General features: G+C 41.4%; 1 protein-coding gene across 1 annotated transcript; it reads right to left on the bottom strand.

Annotated features, from left to right (window-relative positions):
- Positions 1–1,260: 1,260 nt before the first annotated feature.
- On the bottom strand, positions 1,261–25,557 carry YWHAG (tyrosine 3-monooxygenase/tryptophan 5-monooxygenase activation protein gamma). Its single transcript, XM_065891800.1, has 2 exons — positions 25,305–25,557; positions 1,261–2,410 (listed from the first exon to the last, which is right to left on the bottom strand). Exons 1-2 carry the CDS (start codon positions 25,389–25,391, stop codon positions 1,754–1,756), a joined length of 744 nt encoding a protein of 247 aa, XP_065747872.1. The 5' UTR covers positions 25,392–25,557; the 3' UTR covers positions 1,261–1,753.
- Between the last annotated feature and the right edge of the window lie 68 nt (positions 25,558–25,625).

The raw sequence follows: 25,625 nt of genomic DNA, 5'->3' as shown, positions 1-25,625 counted from the left end.
ACTGTGCCACATTACAGAGCATCGTCACACTCTTCTATCTTCACTGTCACCTGGATCCTGGTCAACACGTGCATTTCACAACTGGAAGCTCCATTTTGGTTTTAGCAAAAGCAACTGTCAGGTTTTCCTCAATTACTACTCATTCCTCTCCCTGCCTAAATAAAACAAAGAAACAAACAAGTCTGGTGTCATTACCTATCTCAGCAGTTCACAGTTACTGACTTTATAAAAAAGGCTGAATGCACATGCAACAGGTCGTGTGTTAAGACTTAACCAAAATGAGAACCAAGGACCTAAGGCTAACTGAAACAAACTTGTGGAAATAGCATCATGGTTTCCTTCAATTCTAAAACGTGTACAGATGGCACAAATGAATTTCCAACTTCTATGCTTTCATTAAAAAGAAAAAAAATAAAAAAAAGAATAAAAAAAAGAAAAAAATACATAGAAAAAGTTTTGGTCAAATAGGAGTTAAGTATTTATTATCTGATAATGATTTTAGTTTATTTTCCTACAACGATTATTTGGGGAAGGAGTGTTTTCAGGGAGGAAAAACTGACACACGAGGCTCCTGAAATTGGACAGAATGTTTACGAATAGAGCTCTTCCTTTAGGATTTTTCTACCAGTAAGCTCCTAGCACCTGAATTTTCACACTCTGCACCACAAACTTTCTCAAAACGACCGCCAACTTCTACAACCCAACAGCTTTTCAACCCACCCGAGTGCATGCCCTGGGCACAAGGTACAGTAGGGAAGACTCAAGTGAGGAGTGAGACAGCAGTGCAGTCCCCGAGGAAGAAGCTATGGCGGCTGAAAAAAATCAGGATTTCTCTGGAAATATCAGCATAATAAATGACATACAGACCTGAATTTTCTCTGTTTTTGTGGTATTTAACGTTTCTATTAAAGTGATTAATCATTTTTGTGGTGGATTTAAGTTAAGAAGAAAGGAGGACAAAAATCCCACAGCCATCTGCCAAGCACCTATTCAGCAAAACCTAAAGAAGCTTTGATTCTCCTCAGGCAAGCCTTTTGGCCTAGGAGACAGATAACAGCAAAACCAACCTGGATGAGGCTGAATAAGGATGTAAAAGCCAAAATAAGAAAAACACACAACCACAATGGCTTGATGTCACATATGGCTGTAACGTAGAAATACTGTAAACTGCGATCTAGTGTTAATACTGTCAACTAGTCAGAAACTTCTGAAAACTGGCAAGGCCTAAACCACAAGGATAAATATACCTTATGTTCTAAGTCTATCAGCTTGGGATTTTAACTATTCCATGTCTGGTAGAGTACACCCTGAAAAACAAAATGCACAGCTAAAACAGATGAGCTAGAAAGTACCCAGAACTTAAAAGACAAGAGCATATGTACATAAAAATCCTTACTGGAACCACAGAACTTATTGAATGAGGGCTATTCCGTTTAAGTTTTCTTTTCATCTTAAAACCCTATTTTCTAGCAATAAGTTAAATTAAGGACAGCTCCACTTGCATTAATCTACAGAACAGTCCATATGCCAGTGTGAGGCTGCTATTCCAATACCAGCACAGCTAGCCTGACTTTCCACTAGTGGTATTTTGGCAAAAATGTCAAAGAGGCGATCAAAGACAGGACAGGTCGTGGGTTTCTCCCTAGGAAGGTCATCGCTCCCTTTCCCTCCCCCACCCGACCCCCAACTCATGGGAAAAAAATAAAGACTGCAGTAGTAGCATCAGCGTGTGCTGCCAGTCCACCTGGGGGCCTTAATTGTTGCCTTCTCCACCGTCGTCGTCTTGCTGATCGCTTGTCCAGAGCGTGAGGTTGTCTCGGAGGAGCTGCATGATGAGCGTGGAGTCCTTGTAGGAGTCCTCGTTGAGAGTGTCGAGCTCAGCAATGGCGTCATCAAAAGCGGTCTTGGCCAAGTGGCAGGCTTGCTCTGGGGCGTTCTGGATCTCATAGTAGAAAACGGAGTAGTTAAGGGCCAGGCCTAATCTAATGGGGTGAGTGGGCTGCATGTGCTCCTTGCTAATCTCATGGGCTTCGCTGTAGGCCTTCTCAGATGACTCCACGACGGTCGCCCTCTTCTCTCCAGTGGCGACTTCGGCCAGGTAGCGGTAATAGTCCCCTTTCATCTTCAGATAAAACACTTTGCTCTCATACTGGGTCTCACTGCAATTTTTGATCAGGTAGTTATCCAGCAGGCTCAGCACATCCTGACATACGGCCTCCAATTCCTTCTCTATTTTTTCACGGTAAGCACGGACCATCTCTATCTTCTTCTCATTACCATCTGCAGATGTCTTCTGCTCAATGCTACTGATGACCCTCCAGGAAGAACGGCGTGCCCCAACTACGTTCTTGTAGGCCACAGAGAGAAGGTTTCTTTCTTCATTGGACAGTGGCTCATTCAGCTCTGTCACCTATTAAGGAGGAAAGAATAAAGAGCTGTTATGGTACAGATGATGTCAGTTGGGTTAATCATATCTTTATGCCACTAAAACACAAAGAGATCTACCAGCTGATTAAAGTAATCAACAAACAGAGGTTAGGCTGTGTGGGTATATGGAAGAGGGATGGAGCGGGAAGGAGCAACAAAGAAGGGAAAAACCTGCGACTGGCTCAATGGTGCCTGAACCCCTGCTTTCTCCCTAGAGAAGGACACATAGGCTTATTATCACACAGCTGTTCCAGGAAAGAACCATCAAGTCTAACTCTTAGATGTAAAGTCAAAATTTCATCTAAATTACAAAAGGTCAACAAGTCTCTCATGCAACATTACGTACATACCGATCCTAAGGATTTTAAGTATAGATAGCGTATATATCTCATCAGTTTTTTTAAGAAAACAGAATGACAGCTTCTTCCTAACCTTGCCCTGTCTACCAAACGTCGGTCCCATCCATTTTGGGTGAGAGTGTCTTGCCTACCGGGTGAGAACATAGTCAGTCAACTTCAAGCTGACTTTTGAGAAACAAAGAAGCTTTTCTTATGTTAAAATAATGTAAATTACGAACGCCAGAAAGGAAGTCAAAACTGGGGGCACGGGATTGACTCTGATCACTGACATATTAGCAACTTGGGGAACACGTGTTTGTAGTGTCTGAATACAACAGCAATAAAATGGAGAGGTGAGCAAAGCACTTCTGAGCTGAGGTGGCCAACAGGAATTAATGCTTCTTTCACTTGTGCTAGAAGGTCTTCGTCGTCCCAAACACTAACAGCCTTGAGGACACTAAAGCAACGGCACACCAATGTTGTGTATTTTTATGACTACCAAACAACTGCATATAATAAAGAAATTAAATCAAGTGACTAAAACTATTTAATTTATATTACCTGATTTCTGTGATGTCAGAGCCATACACCTCTAAGTGTCTAACAACCATATGAAACAAAATTTTACAAGGAGAAGTGACTGAGCTCTTACTTTTTTTCCTATTCTGAGGTCACATTTTTATTTGTCTGGTTAACTATCATATCTAGACTGGTACATACTAAGTCAACGGCATTATCAGAAACCCCAGATCATGAGCTCTTTCCTATGACTTACAACAGACTAGATGCTTTCCTCGCCTCATTCTCTCACGTACCTGCGCTCCAGTGGTAACATGTTAATTGCAAAAACCTTTCATACTTCTGCCCTTTGTTCTTCTGCCTCTGCCTAGAACAACTACCAGTGCTCCTACCTGGAAAATACGTAGACTGTCAAGAACCAAGTTATACTCATGGCTTCTATGCAATCTTGCCCAGCTCTACTCCTCCCACCCCCAGTTAAACTGGCTACTCTCTGTTCCCTGTGTAGATCAACCACAGCACCCATGTAACATTATATTACTCAGAGATGTGAAAGGTACTGGGATATAATCCAAAAAGATAAGCTAAAGTATCTGGGGGAGGAAGGGCTGGGATTCCAAGAGACTTACCTGTGTATGGATCATTTACATTTGGTATGTATTCCTCTTTTATCAAGGAAGAGGTCGGGGTGGGAGAGGATTATACTTAAGGAAACTGGTTGTAAAATAGTTCCTCTCAGATACAATCAAATCAGAATGTAAACCATACTTATTAGTTCATATGCTTTGCTTGCTAATTCTCACAACATCCAGCAAATAACACACTCTCAAATTCCTAAGTTTTTGAGTGGTTTTTCTGATGCTAACCTTTTACTATGCATTACTGATTCTCCCCTCTACACTAGACAGCAACAGTAGCTCTGCCAGAGGTGGCCTAGGGGAAACAGATGCAGAGTAGGGGAACAGGGCTCTGGTTCTACTGGACTTCAGAGCAGAAGGAAGCCAGCACAGAGGTGCTTTTTACTCTCTGAGCGCCCCTCCACCCCCCACCGTGGAAACACTGCTTTCCCTGAATAGGAGGCTTATCATCTCACATCCAATTTTCCACATATTTCTGGACTTTGGAGAAACTATTCCCAGCCCTCAGTCACTGTCACTCCTGTCAATTTCTGACATATATGCAAATAACCCAGAAGACTGGGGCTTTCCAGTCCTACCATTTACTAAGTGAGCTTGGGGACAAGCCATTTCATCTATCTGGGCCTCAGTTTGCATACAATTTCTACCTCTTTCATAAGATTATAAGGGTGTACCAGATGAACGATAAAGTGCTCCCAACACAGTAAAGTGCTATAGAGATGTGAGCATTTACTTTTTTTATTCGGCCACGTCATGTGCCTGCAAGATCTTAGTTCCCTGACCAGGTCGACTGAACCCGCGCCCTCGGCAGTAAAAGCCCGGAGTCCTAACCACTGGACTGCCAGGAAATTCCCTTGAGCAATTACTTTTGAGAACACCTTGAATAACGTCCCTTCACTTTAAGTCTCGCCATAGGAGGCCTCTGTATTTCTCACATCATCTCGTTTATCTTCTGCTCAATGCTACTAATGTATGAGAGATACTGTATCAAGTATCTCTTCTCCATTTCATGCTATTCTCTAGTCCTTAGCTCCCTTACATCACTTCCTTTCCATAAACTTTAATATCATATAGCCTGGAATAACTCCCCAGACTGGCTTTCAAACAGGCTGAGAGGCCTCTATAGGCCTGAGGCCCGCATACCATAGGACACCAGCCCATACTCACTGAACGAATGTGCAGATCCTGAAGACTAGCCACCTCTAGAGTAACCTGATAACTGTCTCCAATGCAAGAAGCTGCGGTGCCTAAGGCCACTGAGATCGGGTTCTGGCCTTTCCCCTAAATCATGCTATCCTTATTTCAAGAGCCAGCAACTATTTAAAGCTCATATTACCTCACCAGTACTCTATACCGTTAGGTCTCCTCCTGCTGCAAAAGTTGGGCTAAAGAGCCCAAAGGTAGCCATTTGCGCTTATGTAAAATTTGTCCAGTTGCCTCAGACAAACTGGAACATGGAGATTATGAAATGCCAACATCACCTTTAGATACAGTAACTCAACCACATTTGGGACATACCCAGATGTTCTCTGCCACTGAAAAACTATGTTAGAGGGGAAAACCTTTAACTCTAATAAAGAGTCTGCTCAAAGGAACTAAGATTTCTCTAAAAACTTTAAATCAGCATTTTTTAAAAAAATCCTTAATATCAAAATGACTTGTATGAGAGATAATCTGTGATTTTTACATTAAGATAAAATAGAGATCCCAACCATACTAGTTTCAAAAGTCAAGATAATTTTCTTAAAAGATCAAAAAAAGTATCCACATAGTGTTCACAAAAGGTTTAACCAAGAGAGAATGCCTATTCAGTGTAGGAAGATGTGAGATATGTATCTTTTGGGAAGCAAGGTAATGTCTTTCAAAACAGTCGCTGAACTGTTTCTAAGAACGCAATACTTGTATATATGGTCCCCAAAATTTACTGTCATGGCTACTGGAAAATATGGACAGTCTATACATTCTCCAGTTTTATGTTCTGGTTAAAAATAAAATTAAGGTTTCTCTTCTCAACTCCTATGATACTAGCTCAAGTTCAAATTTCTTTCAGTGAGTTCTAGAGAGCTGTTAGCAAAAAGGTTAGAAAAATCTGTTATTCTCACCAACAGTTTAAGAAATAAAACTCCCCAAATCCCAGCTGCTAAGGCATCAGATATTAATTAGTTATCAACTGTTGTCCCCTAAGAGTTGATGAGGAGAGAAATCTTCTCTACCTAAGATAAGCAACCCATGAGATTCCTGGAAAGCTATTTAGGTGACTTTCTGACCCTGTGGTCTTGGAGCACCAAGTCATTCACAATTCTTCAACTTACCTATGGAGAACCTTAAATTGTAATGAGTGCAACTTCAAATGTTTAAACTCCTTAAATGAAACTTGAATTAAGCTTACTTTACTTAAAATGTATTTCTATCAAGCCAAATCTTGTACAATAACTTATGATGGTGAGTAAGACGCCTTGACTTAAGGAAAGCTGAAAATCTCCACAAAGAACAAACTTACATTCTGTTCACATCCAAAAAATAAGATAGGAGGGATGAACAGGCAGAAAAAAGGATTCTTAGGGCAGTGAAACTATTCTGTACAATACTCTAATGGTGGATACATGTCATTACACACTTGTAAGAATGCACAGAATGTACAATACCAAGACTAAACCCCAATGTAAACGATGGACTTGAATACTAATGGTGAGTCAGTTTAGGTCCATTGATGGTAACTAGCATACTACACTGGGATGCTGACAGTGGGGAGGGGCAGGGGGCATACAGGATCTCTGTGCTTTCCTCCGTGAACCTAAAACTGCTCTTAAAAATAGTCTATTAAAAAAATGAGTTAGCAGACACCAGGTATAACATTTGGCCCCATGAAGCATTTTTGGTCCTAGGAGTGCTATCACCTGAAAGAGCCCAGAGGCCATAAAAAGGGTAAATGCAGTGACTGCTATATATGAACACCCTACCCCAAAAAGAAAAGCATGACAAGGTGCAAAATCAGTCTCAGTGTCCGTGTAATGGACAGTTATCTATATACTGTGCAGGCAGCAGAATAACCCACTGCAAGTAAATGTGACACTGTTCTGCTTGCACAAAACTAGTCATGTATTCTAGAGATGACCTGCTAAATCTCAGATTAAAATTTCTGAAAACAATCTGAAGTCATGTCTTGCACATGTGGGCAAAATGCCTTAAACTTGAAGTACAGTCTGTACAAAAAAGAGTTAACACAACAGCCTTGAGACTGCTATCTTTAGAAAGGTCTGCTTGCAAAGTTGACCCTTGGCTAGCATCTGAGAACTAAGATTTTTGGAAGGGTTCCCACCATCCACGATTAAGAATGGCTCACTGTCCCTAAAATGTTTGTCCAAACAATGTGGTTTATGCTAAACACCTGTTTTCCTTCTAGGAGTCTTGAATTTGGTTTGTGCTAGGAAGAAAGTGCCTTTGTGAGCATCCCTCAATGGATGAGGGGCAGGGAGGGTGGGAGGGAGACTCAAGAGGGAAGGGGTATGGGGATACATGTGTGCATATGGCTGACTCACTTTGTTGTACAACAGAAACTAACACAGCAGTGTGAAGCAATTATACTCCAATAAAGATCTATTAAAAATTACCAATAAACATTTTAAACATCAAAAAAACAAAACGAAACGAAAAAACCCTTGGGTACTGAGTCTCTAATGAGATTCCCAGCGGACATTACACACACGCAATCTGTGTGAGTCCCCTGAGAGAAGACTCTGGGAAATTTGCACCTGGTCACTCTGATCTTCGCCCCAAGCACCTTTTCCCTCTGTTGATTTAGCTTTGCATTCTTTCACTGTAATAAATCATAGCCAAGAGCACAGCTATATGCTGAGTCCTGGCAGATCACTGAACATGGGAAGTCTTGGGGACCCTCAACACATATTCAAACTCTGCCTGGAAAGCTCATCAGATGGCCTTTTAGAATCCAGCAGAGGGACTTCCCTGGTGGCGCAGTGGTTAAGAATCCGCCTGCCAATGCAGGGAACACGGGTTCAAGCCCTGGTCCAGGAAGATCCCACATGCCACAGAGCAACTAAGCCTGTGTGCCACAACTACTGAGCCTGTGCTCTAGAGCCCGCGAGCCACAACTACTGAGCCCTCGTGCCGCAACTACTGAAGCCTGTGCGCCTAGAGCCCGTGCTCTGCAACAAGAGAAGCCACGGCAATGAGAAGCCCGCGCACTGCAACGAAGGATAGCCCCCGCTCGCCACAACTAGAGAAAGGCTGCGTGCAGCAACGAAGACCCAATGCAGCCAAAAAAAAAATTTTAAAAAAGGCTACACAAAAATTTACTAATTTAAAATAAATAAAAGCCAGCAGCAATGACCCTGGATAAAAACTGTGCTGAAGGGAAACATTCCAGGAAGAGGAACATCCTAGAAGAAAAATGAAACTCCATGGCATATTCAGGGCCAAGCTCAAGGTCTCATGGATGAGGAGAGCTTCCTGAGAACCTGGGCTTTTCTGACAGCCACCAAATCCTATGCTCTTTTCACAACTACCCTAACAAGGTGGACATTATACTTTACAGATGTGATGCGGAGAAATCAACAGACTTTTTCCCAAAAATCACACTGCTAACACACAGCAGGGCAGGGACACGAACTCGGGTCCTCTGGTTTCAAATCCTGTGCTCTTTCTCCCACCTTGAGTCTCTGGAGATGTAAACCTTGCAACATGTCACAGAGAAAGGACTAGTTTCTCTAATAGAGGCTGTACCTTGTTTTACTGCACTTCACAGACACTGCAGTTTTTTACAAACTGAAGGCTTGTGACAACCCTGTGTTGTCAGACTGATGGCTAGCAATTTTTAGCAATGAAGTACTTTTTAATTAAGATATGTACTTTTCTACAACAAGGACGTACTGTATGGCACAGGGAACTATACTCAATATCTTATAATAACCTATAATGGAAAAGAATCTGAAAAAAATATATATGTATAATTGAATCACTTTGCTGTACACTTGAAACTAACACAACATTGTAAATTAACTAAACTCCAATAAAAAAAAGATGTACTTTAAGACATGCTATTGCAGGGAATTCCCTGGTGGTCCACTGGTCAGAACTCCGTGCTTTCACTGCCAAGCGTCCAGGTTTGATCCCTGGTTGGGGAACTAAGATCCCACAAGCCTCACAGCCGCACAGCCAAAAAAAACCAAAAACACCTTCCTAAAAGGAATTTAAGACCAATCAGTAATAGAAAAGAGAGCAAAAGGAATGGACAATTGAAAAAGAAAAAGGAAAACATAAGTAGAGTACTCAAATTCATTCATTTTATAAATGCTAATTTTTCTCCAATCAGACTGGCAAAACTTAAAACTTTGATGACTCACTGTGAAGGCTGATACTGTGGATAAACAGGCACTCTCATCCATTGTTGGAAACCGTAAATTAGTACAAACTTTATGGAGGGCAATTGGGAACAGCTATCAGAATTACAAATACTAAGAAAACTTCTGACTCTTGCCATTCCACTTCTAGAAACTGATTCACTGCCATCATCTGTAGCAGCTAAAGTCTGGAACCACCTAAATGGTCCTCGATTAAAGTCTGGCTAGATTATGAAACATCCATACAACAGAGTTCTAGGTAGCCATTAAAAAGGAATTTGTATGCTCTCACTGTATTTCTAGAAGGGTCTGAAAACAGAGTGGCTGGGAGGCAGTCAAGGTTGAGGAGGTTGAATTTTGACCTGTTACCAGTAGTACCTATTCAAACAAACCCTCTCCATAATTTACCCAGTTAATCACACCCACGATTAAAGTTTAAAGTCAATTTTGAAAACCAAGTTTTCAAAAAAAGCTCAAAGCCAGCAGTTTTATGTAAACAAGTTTACTGATGTAAATAACTCAAATCCACATCTGCTGCTTTGTGCTCACCACCTCACTTCTACCAAGACTACCTTAAAAAACAAAAAAACCCAAAACTTAGTTGCATAAAAATCTTTCATTATATCTTTATACAGATTAGGGCTGATATATGAAATACATACTATAGATTTCAGCCCTGTTTCATTGAACTAATTACTAATTCTAACATTTTTCCAGTTTACTCCCTACCTAATTTTATGGTTTCCAAATATCACTTGTCCTTTCCCGTGGTTAGATTTCTTATACTGTCTCACATCTACTGCAAGGACAATATTAATAATGCTTATAATGTGCATCTTTGTTTCATTTTGAATTTAATGGAATACGTCCAGTGTTTCATTCTTAAATACCAACTCTTTGTTTAAAAGATACTTCTATCGTGTTAAGAAGTATTCATCTATTCCGTATTTTTCTAAATAACTTTTGTAGTATCAAAAATGAGATCTTCACTAAAATTATAATACGTCCTTGGTCCTCCAGATAACCCTTTATGATTTAGTACTGTTATTTCCATTTTAGAGTTTAGAAAATTAAGGCTCAGAGCCAAAGAATGGAATGCAAATCTCATGGCTCAAAATCCCATATGCTTTCCACTATATGACTGGTTCTTAACCAAGGAGGAGCTTTTTGTAAAACACTCTCCCTAGCAGCCCTAACCTTCAAAGATTCAGTATTGCATGGGATCCACACGTCTATTTCTCCAGGTTAAGAACTGCAGGACAATGTTCCTCAAAATGTTGAGTTACCACGTGACTCAGCAATTCCACTCCTAGGTATATACAAAAGAAATGAAAACATGAGATCCACACAAAAACTTGCTCACAAATGTTCCCAGCAGCATTAGTTAAAACAGCCAAAAAGCAGAAACAATCTAAATGTCAACAGATGAAAAGATAAGTTAAATGTAGCATTATCCATACAATGGAATATTATTCAGGCATAAAAAGGAATGAAGTTCTGATACATGGTACCACATGGATGACAATGAAAATATTAGGCTAGTGACAGAAGCCTATCACGAATGACCACATATTATGATTCCAGTTACATGAAATGTCCCAAGCAGGCAAATCTATAAAACCAGAAAATAGATTAGTGGTTGCTTAGAGCTCTTTTTGTTGGGGGGGGGGGGGGGAGGCAGGGCAGAGGGCAGTGGCGGCTTGCTAATGGGTACAGGGTTTCTTCTGGGGAGGTGACAATGTTCTGTATTTAGATACTAGAGATGGTTACAAAACTCTGAACACACTAAAAACCAGTGAACCATACACTTCAAATGGGTGAATTGTATGGTATGTGAACTATATCTCAATAAAGATAAAACTGCTGCACCATGCCATAGTCTCTACAGCACTTTCACACACGTCAATAATTAATTAGCTTATTTGACAAGTTCAGAATTCCAAATACTTCATAACATGTGGGCTCTTACAAAGAAAACCCACTATAATACAGCATGAACCTCTACCTCTTATTTAATCCTCCTCTTCTTGTGCTTTCAAATAAACTACGTAGTTTGACATAGGTTAATATTTCTCAATAGCCTCGCCAAAAATGAGAACGAGAGCGTTATCTCTACTGCTCAGATATAGTTAAGCAAACTTGAAAAGGGATAAGAATTTTACATTCCCTACCATGGGTATTCTTCATTATGAAGCAATTCAATTCTGCCACTATGGGGAAAAAAGGCAGGAGAGAAATATACTAAAATAACAACTTCTCAAATTACAGACAATCCACACACAAACAGGTACCAAAGCGGTGCTCCCCTCCCTCTTGCAGACCCTGCTGGGTGCTCTTCCAACCCTCTACTTGGACACCTGTGAGAATTCTGCGTAAATCCACCTTTAGAGAGTAACATCAGAAGTACCTGACTTGAAGATAAAGCTAAGTTTATCTCCCCTAAAACTACCAGTCGCTAGCCTTAAGAATTTTATTTCTTGGGGCCAGAATCACTTCTTCAAACAGATAGTCCTCATACCCCTAGGCTTCTCTACTTAACTGTTTCTATGATCTAGATACAACTCCCCTCATCATCCTGACTCTTTCCCCCCAAATTTGCCAGTACTCTTTTGTCAGTACTCGTCAGTCTGCTATTTAGAATACAACACTTCACACTTCAGCCGGGCTATTTTCTGGATTCAGCATAAATGAACTAACATTTATAACTGCTAGTTTTACCATAGATCTGTTTTGGGGGGGGAGGGGGGCAGGGGGAAGAAGGTAAATAAGCTGGTGTATTTGAAAATGCTGTATAACCTATGGTACAGTGCATTTTAAAAGCAGCTCTATTTAGATATTATCTACCGGGCAGAGGCCAGGCATGCTGGTGAACATCCCACAATGCACAGGTCACCCACATACAAGAGCAAAGAATAATTTGGCCCAAATATCAACAGAGAGCCCTGCTGCAAGTCATCAATACCCAGACCCAGGTCTCGCAGTCTTCCTCATATTACACACTCCTCTGCTATCATGCTTTTCCAACCACCTAAAACGCACTTCCAGAACTATGAAGAAAAATTCTCTATATGTCATCTTTTAAGCCCTAATTCAAATACTACACTTACTTCCTGAAGCCTGAAAATTCCTCAGGCAGAACTAACTACTGCTTACTCTGTGTGCAACTTTCACCTTGCAGTTATCATACTGCTTATATCTAATGCCTTGTAGTTTAACTGAATACCTTTCTTTCTCCTAAAAGGACTAAAGTCCTTAAGGGTAGCACACTTCACTCAGCAGTGAATCAACCACAGTACCTAAACTGTCACTTCCAAATGTTTAAGTGACATGAATCTACATAGGCTGTATCCAGCCCAGACTGTTTGCATAAATGGCCCTAATAACTCCCTCCAACCCTGTGTATACCTCCTTCCTTTTAAATGATTTCACAGCTCCTTCCATCAAGAACTTCCATCAAGAACTATATTTCCCCAACTCTATAATCTGAACTTGATCATGAGACTTGCTTTGGCTAGTAGAACATTAGCAAGTATGAGGTAAGCAAAGGCCTGAAAAGTGCTTGTGAATCAGGGCTCGCTGCTGGGAACCTTCCCCAGGCAAAGAAACCTGGGTTAACCTGGAGATGAGAGGCCTTTCCCTCTTCATAGTTATTCCGGCCCCACAGGAGCAAGTCTAGACCCAAACTACCTGGCCAGCATAAAGAACGGTGATAAACAAGAAATATTTGCTTTAGGTAGTTTGATACAAACAAAAACTTAACGAATATTAAGATGGCTATTGTTAAGTGCCACCTGCATCAAATGTAACGAACAGTTGAATTTTAGGGTCAAGGTACAGGACCTGAAGCAAAAACAAGGCCACTTCATTACCCGAGATTCCACCCATTGCTCCAGTGTGATCTCACTTTTCAACAACCGAGACAAATGCCAAAGCTCTGCAGCTCACCATTTAACCTCACAAATCAGGAAATAGATATACTATGCTCTAGCACTCCCTTGGCTAGCAGTCAAATTAACCCTATTCTAAAAATTAGTTAACTGGAGCCTCAACTAAGGAGCCCGCCTGGCACAACTAAGACCCGGTGCAACCAAATAAATTTTTTTTTAAATAAATATTTTTAAAAAATAAAATAAAAATTAGTTAAATCAAAATTAGTTATGCAGGTTCTTATACAAGCCCATACTGACTCCCTCACAATCTTCTCTTTCATGCCTTTTCTGTGCTTCTAAAATTTCTCCTAGAATCAATGTCATGTTCACTTTCTTTGAGATTGTTTACCTGTATCCAGACGTCTGGCCCTACCTCCTTATCCAAGGCTACTCCCTCAAATTAATTCTGAACAACAGTTCAGTTATCTCATCGATTCTGACAACTTATCCCCAAACCACACCTTTAACCTCACTCACAACCATTCATTTTTTTAATTTTTATTTTATATTGGAGTATAGTTGATTTACAATGCTGTGTTAGTTCCAGGCGTACAGCATAGTGACTCAGTTAGACATACACATGTATCCATTCTCTGCAGTCTCTTCCCATACAGGTTATTACAGGATATTGAGTAGGTCCTTGTTGATTATTTCATGTAATGTGCAAACGTTAATCCCCAACTCCTCATTTATCCCCGCGCCCCACCCCCAACCATTCACTTTTAAAATCAAACTCCTGCCAGTTCCTGGGCAGTCCACTGGTTAGGACACTGCGATTTCACTGGTCAGGGAACTAAGAGGTGCGGCCAAGATAAATAAATAAATATAGCAAAAAGAAATAAACAAAATTAAAAAATAAAAAATTTTTTAGAAAGGGGAGTTCCCTTGTGGTCTAGCGGTTAGGACTTGGAGCTTTCACTGGCGTGGCCTGGGTTCAATCCCTGGTTGGGGAACTGAGATCCTGCAAGCTGTGCAGAACAGCCAAAACAAGTAAAAAATAATAAAACCAAACTCCTACCTATCCTTCAATGTTACCAGTCCTCACTTCCACCTACTAGACTTGCTCTTGAGCCCTCTCCTTTTTTCTCAGCCCTTTTCCTTTAGGTTTTATTTCCTCCTTGTAAGGTTCATCAAGATCCATCAAATTCAATTTTTTTCATTAATATCAACATTCCTATGCCTTGTCCTTCTGCTATACCATCTCTAAAACACCCAAATTCTCAATCAATAGAGCCACCCAGCCTGCTTTCAACTCTTATACCCAAAATATGGGGCGGGGTAGGGGAGAGGGAGAGACCAAAAAAAAACTAGATTGTAATCACTACAAATTAAGGCTTTTTAACCTCAGCAGGGCCCTTAGCACTCACTGCCTGGCAACCCTTGCTCACTACTGCCTCTTCAAAGGAAAGTGACCACAGGCCTTTACTTGACAAACAACTGCCCCTACCACGGCCGCCTCCTCCCAGTATGCAAACAAGAGGCTTCTTCCCTCTCAAGATATTCCCATCAGTCACTCTCTTTCCTGTACTTTCCCATTAACATGTAGTCCAAGTTGAGGTTTAAAATAAACGATGCCGGGGCTTCCCTGGTGGCGCAGTGGTTGGGAGTCCGCCTGCCGATGCAGGGGACTTGGGTTCGTGCCCCGGTCCGGGAGGATCCCGCGTGCCGCGGAGCAGCTGGGCCCGTGAGCCATGGCCACTGAGCCTGCGCGTCCGGAGCCAGCGGGGGAGGCCACAGCAGTGGGAGGCCCGCGTACCGCAGAGAAAAAAAAATAAAATAAACGATGCCTTTTAATCACGTTTCCTTCAAAATCAAGTTTCTGAAAATTAGCCTATACTTGTTACCATTTCTTCACCTTTCATTCACTCCTCACCCCATTACCACTGTCATCAACTGTCTTCCTACCTCACATATCCCATGTTCTCTTATGTCTTAATCTTAATTCGTAAGGGATCTAACACTGCAGACTAATCCCCCTTTCTTGACACTCTTGTCCATTTTGTTAGCTTTCTTGGTTTTCTATCACCATCTACTTAGTCTTTTCTTCCTCATTCCAGTCACTACTGAAGTGGGATTCCCCAGGGTTCACTTTGACTTCAACTCTCAACTTTGCCTAGGTGACCTTAATTATGCCTGGTAGGAGACTCCCACTAGAATGTTAGTTCTGTGAGGGCAGGGGATATTATATCCTCCAGGTCTGAGACTAGAACCTGGCCGTTAGTGATTCCTAAACAAATATTTATTTACTTAATGAATAATAAGTAACACTGAGTGCTTAACCTGTGCCAGGCCCTGTTTTAAGAGCTTTTCATGAATTAACTTGTAGCCACGCTGCTTCCATTTACCGCCACTTAAATGTTTCCTCAAACACAGCATGCCGGCAACTGACTTGATCTTCCCCATCATTTCTCCTTCCTCCTCCTCCCATCTCCAGCCATCAAATTCTCTCTCTCAAATCTGCCGTCACTGTCCATGTCCTTCCTGGTCCTCACACCTTCAGAGCAGACCCTGCAATACTAATCAGTCTTGTCCCTCTGGCGCACTGTCCCCCTCTTCAACTTGCATACTGCTGCCAAGGTTCTCTCCAAACCAAAAACCGGACAACGATCCTCTTCTGCCTGAAACCCTTCAATGACTCTCCAAAGCCTAAGAAAAAGACCCAAACTCCACAAGGTCTTCATGAACTGGCTCCTGCCCCTATTTACCTCTCTGGACTCTAACATTCTCTCAGCGCAACCAGTAGTGACTGGATCAATCATGCAACAGATTCTGCTCCCTGTACATTCTGCAACTAAACAATGCTATTCCCTCTGCCTGGACACTCCTTCCTCCAGCCTTTCCCCTCCCCTCAACATCCACCCCTCACTACTCTGCTATCATTTCTCTAGGAAATCTCCCCTGATGCTCAGGGTGACTTCAGTGTCCTGATACCACAGCACTGGGTTGACCTTCACTTTCTGTGTGTGGAATGTTCCCACAGACGTTCAATAATCCCCTCACAACTCTACCTTCCCTGTGTGAATTCTGGATCAGTACCATTCACTTCTTCCACTGCCTAGAACATCTACAAAATATTCAAGTTAACATTCTTTTCTTCCTTTGATCTTCACTTAAATCCCCTCAAAACATGTTTCCACATTCCAGTTTGTGAATTCCACACAAGCCCATATTATCTTTGATGTACAAAAAAGTCACAGCTTCCTCCCATTTCTTTCAAGTGAGGTATACTCTTCCATTCAGTTTGAGTGGCATCCTTTCACTTCTTGGCCATACCTGTAAGACTCCAATGGCAAAAGCATGGTACTTACCTCCTTATGCTAAAAACTGCAAGTTCTCCTTTGTTAAATGGTATTTAAAACACACCACAATCACGGGGCCAAATATTTTCTAGAAGAAAGATTACACTCATATTGAGTATTTCATCTTAGGGCTGTCCTAAAGAAGTTTGTTCTGTATTAAAAACCTGGATTACATAACAACCCTCTCAAGCACAACCAAATGGAAAAATATTAAATATACAGCAGTTTGAAGGAATTTCAAAGCTTCTGCAAACAATGGAACATTGACTAAAATTAATGAAAACAGAGCACTGAGACAATAGCTAAGATTACCAGTATCCATGTATACACTTCACCTTTGACTCCTTTTTGAAAACTAAAAAACCTTTTAAAAGAGGCCGAGATTTAGGAAAAATACTTTTAACTCAAGCCTTAATAAGCAAATTACTTAAACATTTCCACCTGTAAAATGGGACCATCACTTTATAAAACTGTTGTGAAATTAAATGGGAAAAGTATAGAAAGATGCTTCCCAAGTGACAGTAAATGTCCAACTACATTGCAATGTTTTAATCTGAGAGCGTGTAACTTAAAATCTTGTCTTCCGGGCTTCCCTGGTGGCGCAGTGGTTGAGAGTCCGCCTGCCGATGCAGGGGACGCGGGTTCGTGCCCCGGTCCAGGAGGATCCCACATGCCGCGGAGTGGCTGGGCCCGTGAGCCATGGCCGCTGAGCCTGCGCGTCTGGAGCCTGCGCTCCGTGGCGGGAGGGGCCACAACAGTGAGAGGCCCGCGTACCGCCCCCCCCCCAAAAAACTTGTCTTCCCAAAAATATTATAGTCAGTGCAGAAGTCTATAGAACAGATGTGAAAAAAGTCATACCCAAAAGTACACTAGGTTTTCCACTGTGTAGTGGAACTCATCAACATTTCAGGGTAATGCTATGCCACAACAGCTTAGTAAATTATAGTACTGACGTGATTTTCACAACAGATGTAAACACTTGCTAAAAAGCTAGCCTTAATCATCCTTCATTAAAAAATATATGTATTTATACAGCCAGCCAGATTATGAAGAGAAAAACATGATCAAAATGCAAGAGTACCATAAATCCAAAATAAGAACTAGCTATAATTCACTCAGTGTTTTTGAGGATCTATATGCTAGACAGAGTTCTAAATAAGTAATGTTAATAGAAATATATTTTATGCAATTTTAAAGTTCAATTCATTACTATAGCTGTTTGAAGTTTACCATGTTGTTTTCTCTTCCTCAATAAATGGTTCCAAAAATCTAGCCTTTTCTGCAGGACCTTCGAATGGTAAAAAAATAAAACGGCAGTATACTCACCTATATTATTGATATCAATAAACTAGTCAACTCCATACTTCTGAGCATGGAATTCAAACCCAAGGTGTCCAGGCCCAGACAGCTAGTGTATGTACGTATCTATCTACCTACCTACCTACCTACTCATACCTACAACCAGTACCATGATAACTTTAAGGCAAAAATGATTTTTTAAAAATGCTTGGCAAGCAACAAAACCGAACAAAAGCAAAACTTGTTTATCCACATCGCCCTCAACAAATCAATTAGGTTTTAGCACTTCTATCAGATTAGTGATAAAAGCCAGAACTGACAAAAGATATCAGCCTTTGTTGTCGCTTTCCCAAAAAAGGCAGTAAAAAACAGTCCAGTAATGATAAAACCCTTCTCTAAACCTATCTGACACAGCACCACCTTTCCTCTCCCCACTCGTGACCCATCCAGCCTTTCCTCCTCCTCATGAGCAAAGGCTGATGGGAAGCAGCACTTGGATGTCAACTGAGAGAAACACTCCTCTTAAAATCAAGGAAAAAATTATCTGCCACCTGGATTATATGCCTTAAGCAAGAAACTTACACTTTGAGGTTGCCAAATCTGAATATAAAGAGATCTTGCTGGTAATTGGAACATTTGTGGGAAATAAGGCGTAATTTTAGGTCAATAAAAAACCATCTTGCAAGATGGTAAATACCAAGGGGACCAGAACAGTAGTAAAGTATATAGATAGAAGATTGGCCAATATGCTGACAAACAGTGAAACTGGTTATATGGAGTTATATCATGCAATTATCTTTATTTTGCGTATACTTGAAAGTTACCATATTAGGTTTTTTTTGTTTTGTTTTTTTAAATTTTTAAAAAAGGTACTCATTCCAACCACAAGAAAGCAGAAGAGAGGCTTGCCACAAATAAGCTTGCAGTTAAACTTTCCCGTTTCAACCTCATTTTCTCTTTCTGGAGCAGAAAGGGCAATAGGGTATCCTTGAACTTTGAACCATGTGTATGTACTATCTATCCAAACAATTACATCTTCCAAAACTTTTGACATACATACCAGTACTAGTGATGATTTCAAGTTCCTTAAAAATTCTTAGCAATTCTTTCAAAAATTCCACTTTGGGGTCTCTGTCCTAATATACAATCTGTGTTGAAAGCTTTAGCCACAAAGATATTCATGGCAATATTATTTATAAATTTGGAAACAGCCTAAATGCTAAATAAAAATTAAATTATGACACACCCACAGGACTGTTCAGCCACTGAAAATACTGATAACAGAAGAAAATATCCTTGAAATATCAAGGGGAAAAAGCAAGGTGCAAAACCCTGTAGAAAGACATGATGGAAATATCCCTGCATAGGGAACTATTATGGTGATACTTGTCATTTTTCTAGCGTCCTAAAGGCCACACATTTTTGTCATCAGTGGTCTGTCCCACTGATAACAGCCTTCCAAACACCAGAGTCCCTTAGAAGATCAGAGCATCCCCAAATCAAGATATTCTAAAATTTTTCTTTCCTACTCACTTGTCCCCACCAGCTTTCCTTGTCTGCAGAATGCTGTTCTGCTGTTCTTACCCTATCTTGTTATTTCTCCTTATGCTCACGCATTGGGTCATTTTCAAACTACTAGAAAAAATATATAGTGCCTGGGCTTCCCTGGTGGCGCAGTGGTTGGGAGTCTGCCTGCCGATGCAGGGGACACGGATTCATGCCCCAGTCTGGGAAGATCCCACATGCCACGGAGCGGCTGGGCCTGCGATCCATGGCTGCTGAGCCTGTGCTCCGCAACGGGAGAGGCCACAACAGTGAGAGGCCCGCGTACCGCAAAAAAAAAAAAAAAAAAAAAATATATATATATATATATATACATATATAGTGTCTCAACTTTAAGTCTCTATTTTTACTACACAGATGTAATTAGAAAGACCAGAGGTGAGTCATATGTGAAGAGTGGAGTATGATTTGAAAATAACATCTATCCACCGGGTCTAGCCATGCCAGGCAGGCCCTCATGTAAGAATGTCCTGGCAGGAGTATGGGATTGTTTGCATGGCGACTATCCATCCTGGGCTTCTGCTGCAAAGACATACTCATTCACTATTTCATGTTAGACCCATACAAAAGGAGCATTGTGTTGAACTGAATAGTACTGAATTGAAACAATTCAGTCAAAAATATTTTAAGCTTATTTCCACATCCTTAAAGTACTGGCACCATAGGCAACTTTGTTTCCTAGATCTTGGTTATTTGAATACGGTAGCTTAAGTGCCATATTAATAACTCCTTTCAGAAAGCTAAAGAAGTTTTAAATGACCTCTCTTCAAAACAAACCTTCTTTTTCAAAGCCTTCCTCTTGTTACCTCTTAGCCTTCTCTCACTTCTCACACCACCACAGCTGCTCTTCATACTCGGCGGTGGGGGAGGGTGGATGAGGGATTCCTCTCACACTACTGTCATTACATGTTCAGCTGCCCACTGTCGTCACTGTCACATCCCCAGCTCTGGCACCCCTGTTCTAGCAACAGAATTATTAAGAGGGAAAAGCTGACACTACACCTGGGTCCTACTCACCAAGTTTGGCTTTACACCTCTCCAAAAATAAGGTATCGCTTCAAAGATTAAAAGGATAAGACCAATGAGTTTATTTAGAATTTTTTTTAAAATGTCATATTAAAAATCTACATATGTAAGAACACTCTCATCTCTATCTACTTATTCACAACGCAACTAATGCTATGCACCACATTATTCAACGCTGGTAAAGAGAAATCTACCTGTGGGACACCCTTACAAGTGATATACTGATGAACATTTGGTTTAGACTTCACGAGTTCTTTTAAAAAGAAAAAAAAAGACTCATGCAAAGTCTTACAAGATTTACAAATTTTTATTGTTTCTGCAAAATCATGGAACCAAATAAATTTAACCATTTATCTTAAAATTAAAGCTTTCTTTTGGGAATTTTTGTTGATCACTTTTCATGTGACTTTTTTTACGACTCAAATTCATAAATTAGTAAAATCAAAATTTCAAGTGCCAGTCTAAAGCGAGATAATATGGCCTGGTACTAAACCAAAATGATAGGTAACACCTAAAATGGAATGTGGGGAAGACAGCAGAAAAATGATTCTGACAGGAAAGGCCATAAGGCAGCTCATGTTGATAGCCTTGATAGCCTTTATAGCCTAGAATGACAACAAATACAGGTTCCCTATAATTACAGTCTCGAATATCTGGTCAAGCTCTAACAAACAGAGCTTAGAAAATAAGACAAAAGACAATGGTTTATATGTGATTTTTTTCCCTTTGACTATTAAACATATAAAGTGGTCTTTGCTTCTTTTTTTCCATATCTCATGGAATCTGGTAGGAATACAGAAAGAATCAGATGCCCTGCCAGATAAAACTGTTAGGGCTGGTGATACTGGAGACAAGAAGTTGTTCCTGGCAGCCTCAGAAACACCAAAACAATGTATTTAACACCTTATTTACGAGAAGCCCATGCTTGAATAGCTCACCACTCTCAGCACTGCAGGAACCGGGGCCACACAGCAGGGCAAGTGTGTCTAACGAAGTCAGTCTTGGGGTGGAAAATGAGTGATGATAGGAGCACCAGCAAAATTCCTATAATCTCCAAATAGTTAATAGTTTGCTCCGATTTCAGGTAAATTGTTCTTATTAATTTGTGTGAGCAACGTACAGTTTTTAAGCTCTGTAACTTTTTAAATGGAAATACAAATCTAGCCAAAATAAGTCCCCTTTTCAATTTATGCTGAAAGGTTCGGATGTTAGAAAACAAAGAGAAAAGGATACCGATTACCACTGGCTGTGAGCCCTGCACTATTGACACATTCCTGAATCAGTAATGTGCTGCAATCCAGCCAGCTATAGCCAGACCATCATCACTTTTTAAAAATATCATTTTCCTATTTTTTCTAGAGGTGACGGCTGCACATCACTGTGGATGTACTGAATGCTACTGAATTGTACACTTGAAAGTGGTCAGTTTATGTTGTGACTTTTACCTCAATAAAAACAAAATCATTTCCTCCACTTTTTAATAACTTAGAGTTTGGTTTAATAAATAAATAAGGCTTCCTCCAAGGACTAGGGGATGAAACCCTCCCCAGGGTCTGCAGTTAATCCAAAGAACTGTAAGGAGGATGCACATTCAGCAACGTCTTTTACCTTAATAAAATCCAAAAGATACACACGAAATTGTTTAAATAATTAGAAAAGGCACTTAAGAGTCATTTCAGTTACTGTGAAGGTTAACATAAAAAGCAAACTGTCATCTGTATTCCTTCCACCCCAAAGAGAACAACTGAAACCACATGACTTCGATTATAATAATGGCTGGCAGAACGCCACCTCTGAAGAGTCTGAAGAGGTCTCATTACTCCATTAGTGATAATGGCTATTGATCTAGCCTCCTGGAAGAGCTAGTGGGAGAAACAGAATATTTAACATTGTAAAACCTTTTTAAGTATATCGATTCCACCACGAAGGCTTTTTTATATAATTAAGATAGCCTTCTGCCACTAATGCCCCCAACACACCCGAGTCATACTGCTTAACCCAGCGACTTCAACAAAGTTACCAGCCCAGAACCTTTTCTGCCCGCCCTGCCCCGCCACCCGCCCCGCCTGTAGGAAAGCACCAGTAGCCTACTTAGAATATTAACTTCTCAAGAGGCTATTAAAATCCAAAGGACAAGTCAGTATTGTCTAACAAGCAGGAAACATCTAGGTGTTTGCTCTTTTTAGATATAAGCCTACACATGTGTCTTAAAAGACGAAACTGCCTTCTTTCCTCCTTTCCAGAATACACCATTTTATCTCTATCCTGGTCACCCACCTACAACTATCACAGGTCCTAGCTCTTTACTACTAGGGTAACTTCATCCGATGCAAATAACTTTAATCACGCTAGCATCTGGATGACTTCAGCCTTAGAAGAGAACTTAAGTGGTAGAACCGAGTATTTTCTTTGTATCTTCCTGTATTTTCCAAATTCTCTGATGAGATGATTTTTATAAACAAAGGAAGAAACAAAGTTTTATAAATAGTTACCTTTTCTTAAGCACCTACTATATTTTTTATTTAATCCTCACAACTTTGTCAAGCAGGTGTTGACCCATTTTACAGATGAGGAAAATGCAGATCAGAGGTAAGCCTAATTCCTCAAAATCATGGTAAACAGATTTGGAAAAGGTCTGCTATATTTTATAAACTGTTTTTTCCTGCACACTCAGTTAAGGAGCAGAAACATAAACACAGCAAAAGAGAACTTTTCCAAATCCCAAGCTAAATTGTTCTGTAATGGATTCTCATTCCCTAACGTTTACTGAAAATGCCCCAGCAGGAAGTCATAATTTTTTAAGGTTTTTATTAAAACCTGCCGAGTTAATAAGTTGCAATAAACCCATGTATACAGCTCATCCCTGCACTATGAGCATAAAACATATTCTTGTTGAAAACTTCCATCTTTATTCCTTCATTGCCCAATTTTAATAGTGAGACAAATGTTTAAAACCACAACTGTATCTTATAAACTTCTGAGAAAACTACAAATACGAAGGTGAACAGGCATAGCCAGACGTCCCTGATTTACACGTCTAAGGATAAATGAAATTCTTATTTGGAGGACCAATTCTCATCCGGTGGAAGATAAAATGCTCAATTCCACCTGGCTTATCTGCTAATTTCTGCATTACCTTGGACAAATGCCATCTGCATACTCCCTACCAACCCATTAGGTGCATTGCAGCCTCTGTGTCATTGTGTGTGACATCACTGGGTTGCTATGGATATAGGAGCGAGGTCACTCGCTTTCCTGTGAAACTAGAAATATGGAAAAATTAGAAGAGTCTAAGTAATGTGAACTAAAGATACTGATATCTGCTAAAGTGCAACTTACATCATTTGAGCTTTAAAGACAGCAACTGTGGCAATAATATTAATACAGCAGTACTCCAAATTTCAGAATCAATTCTCTTCCTTAATGAGATAAAAATCTTCTTTGTTAATGAATCTGGCTTAAATACACAGGCATCAACATTGTCATCTTCTGTGAACCAGTAAAGTTATTCAAGAATTAATCTGCAATACCTATACAGCTTCATTAAAAAGGTTTAACAGGCAAGGTACACTCCTCCATCCGCTGCACACTGGAGATACGTTTTAAAACCTTTGTTACATAAGGCAGGAAGTTAGATATGAAAATAGTGGGAGACCGAAATCATTAGGTAATTTTACGTTTCATTTAATAATGCTCAATACTTCCCCCATCCTCTAATATCAAACTGGCTGACCACCCGTTAGGTGAATATAGTGTTACTGACAAAATGGTGCAATACAAGCAGGAACCTGCAAAATGCGACAACTGGAGATCAGTATTCTCTTTTCATCAGCATTGAGGATGCGCTAGTTTTTTGGTTTTTTTTTTAAGCTTCAGATGCAGCTAACAAAACAAATTAAAAAAAAAAAGAAGACTTTTTCCCCTTTAAAATAACTCCTCCCAGCCTCCACCCAGTCTAGGCTCTCTGCAATACGACAAATGCAGAATCTTCTGGAATGACTTGATACTGCCTCCCACCACCGCTTTGTTTGCAATATCAGATCAGAGAATATTTTTTCAACTTATAGGAATTTCGACAAATGTGTGCCTATATTTAAAAAAGAAACAGCATATATCACAAACTGAACCAGTCAGCTAAATTCACAACCTTTGTTTTAAAGACAATACCAACACTTTTCAATACGAAAGCCGTAGGAAAACAAGGAGATGACATATTGAGAACAATCAATGAAAACGCTAGCGAGACAAACGTGCCCCCTTCCTAAAAGCAAGAGGACTTGCTTTGGGGCATGCAGAAAGAGGAGCCTTTTGTTAAGAAAAACGTGAGCAAGGAGGTTTCGATTTTGCATCATGGAGCCCAGGTTTTCAGGACAACCTACATTTTTCCCGGGGAGGTCCTAAAGGATCTGTCTGGAGAGGCAGTGGGAAGATTTGGGGAGGGGGGGAGTATTAGAAAACCGGGAGACCTGCTGAGTGAATGGGAAAGGCGCCGCCCAGACATCAGGGAGAAAAGAGGAACCGCATCCATGCGGTCCCCCGCCCCCACACGGCCAGGCTGGGAGGAGGGGAAGTGGGGCACAAAGGATGCGCATGGCCCCTGCTCAGGTCCCCAGCAGACCCGGAGGCGCAGCGGCCAGAGACCCCGCTCCCGAGACCAGCCCTCCAAGACCCCGCCCCAGCGCGGGCGCGTGGGGAGGGCCGAGGCGGCAGCGCCGACGGCCCTGGGGAACGCTCGGGGAGAGGCCGCGTCACACCCGGTCCTCAGCGCTCTCAGGACCCTCCCCAGCCCCCTCTGGGGCGGCCAACCTGCAGGAGCGACGGGCGACTAGTCCCCAAGTCGACCCCGCGAAAGCCCGCGTCTGCGAAGGGGCTGGGGCGAGGCGGCGGGGGGGGAGGAGAAACTCACGTTCTTCATGGCCGCGGCCATGTCGTCGTAGCGCTCCGCCTGCTCCGCCAGCCGGGCTTTCTGCACCAGTTGCTCGCGGTCCACCATCTTCACGGGCTGGGTCGGGCCGGGCGAGGAGACCAGGGCGGCCTGAAGGGCTCGGAGGGCGGCTGCGGGCGCGGCTGGAGCCCGTGTGCCGGAAGGACCGACCCACGAAGCGAGGAGCTGAGGCGACGGCGCGAAGGCTGCGGCTCGAGCTGCGACCGCGGGACCGGGCGCGAGGTGGCTGCGGCTGCTGTGCGTGCCGCGGGCGGACAACCCCCTGCGGCCCCGCCCACGCCG

The sequence above is a fragment of the Phocoena phocoena genome, chromosome 15 (assembly GCF_963924675.1).
Source record: "Phocoena phocoena chromosome 15, mPhoPho1.1, whole genome shotgun sequence".
Classification (NCBI taxonomy): Eukaryota; Metazoa; Chordata; class Mammalia; order Artiodactyla; family Phocoenidae; genus Phocoena; species Phocoena phocoena.
This window is presented reverse-complemented; position numbering and strand designations above follow the sequence as displayed.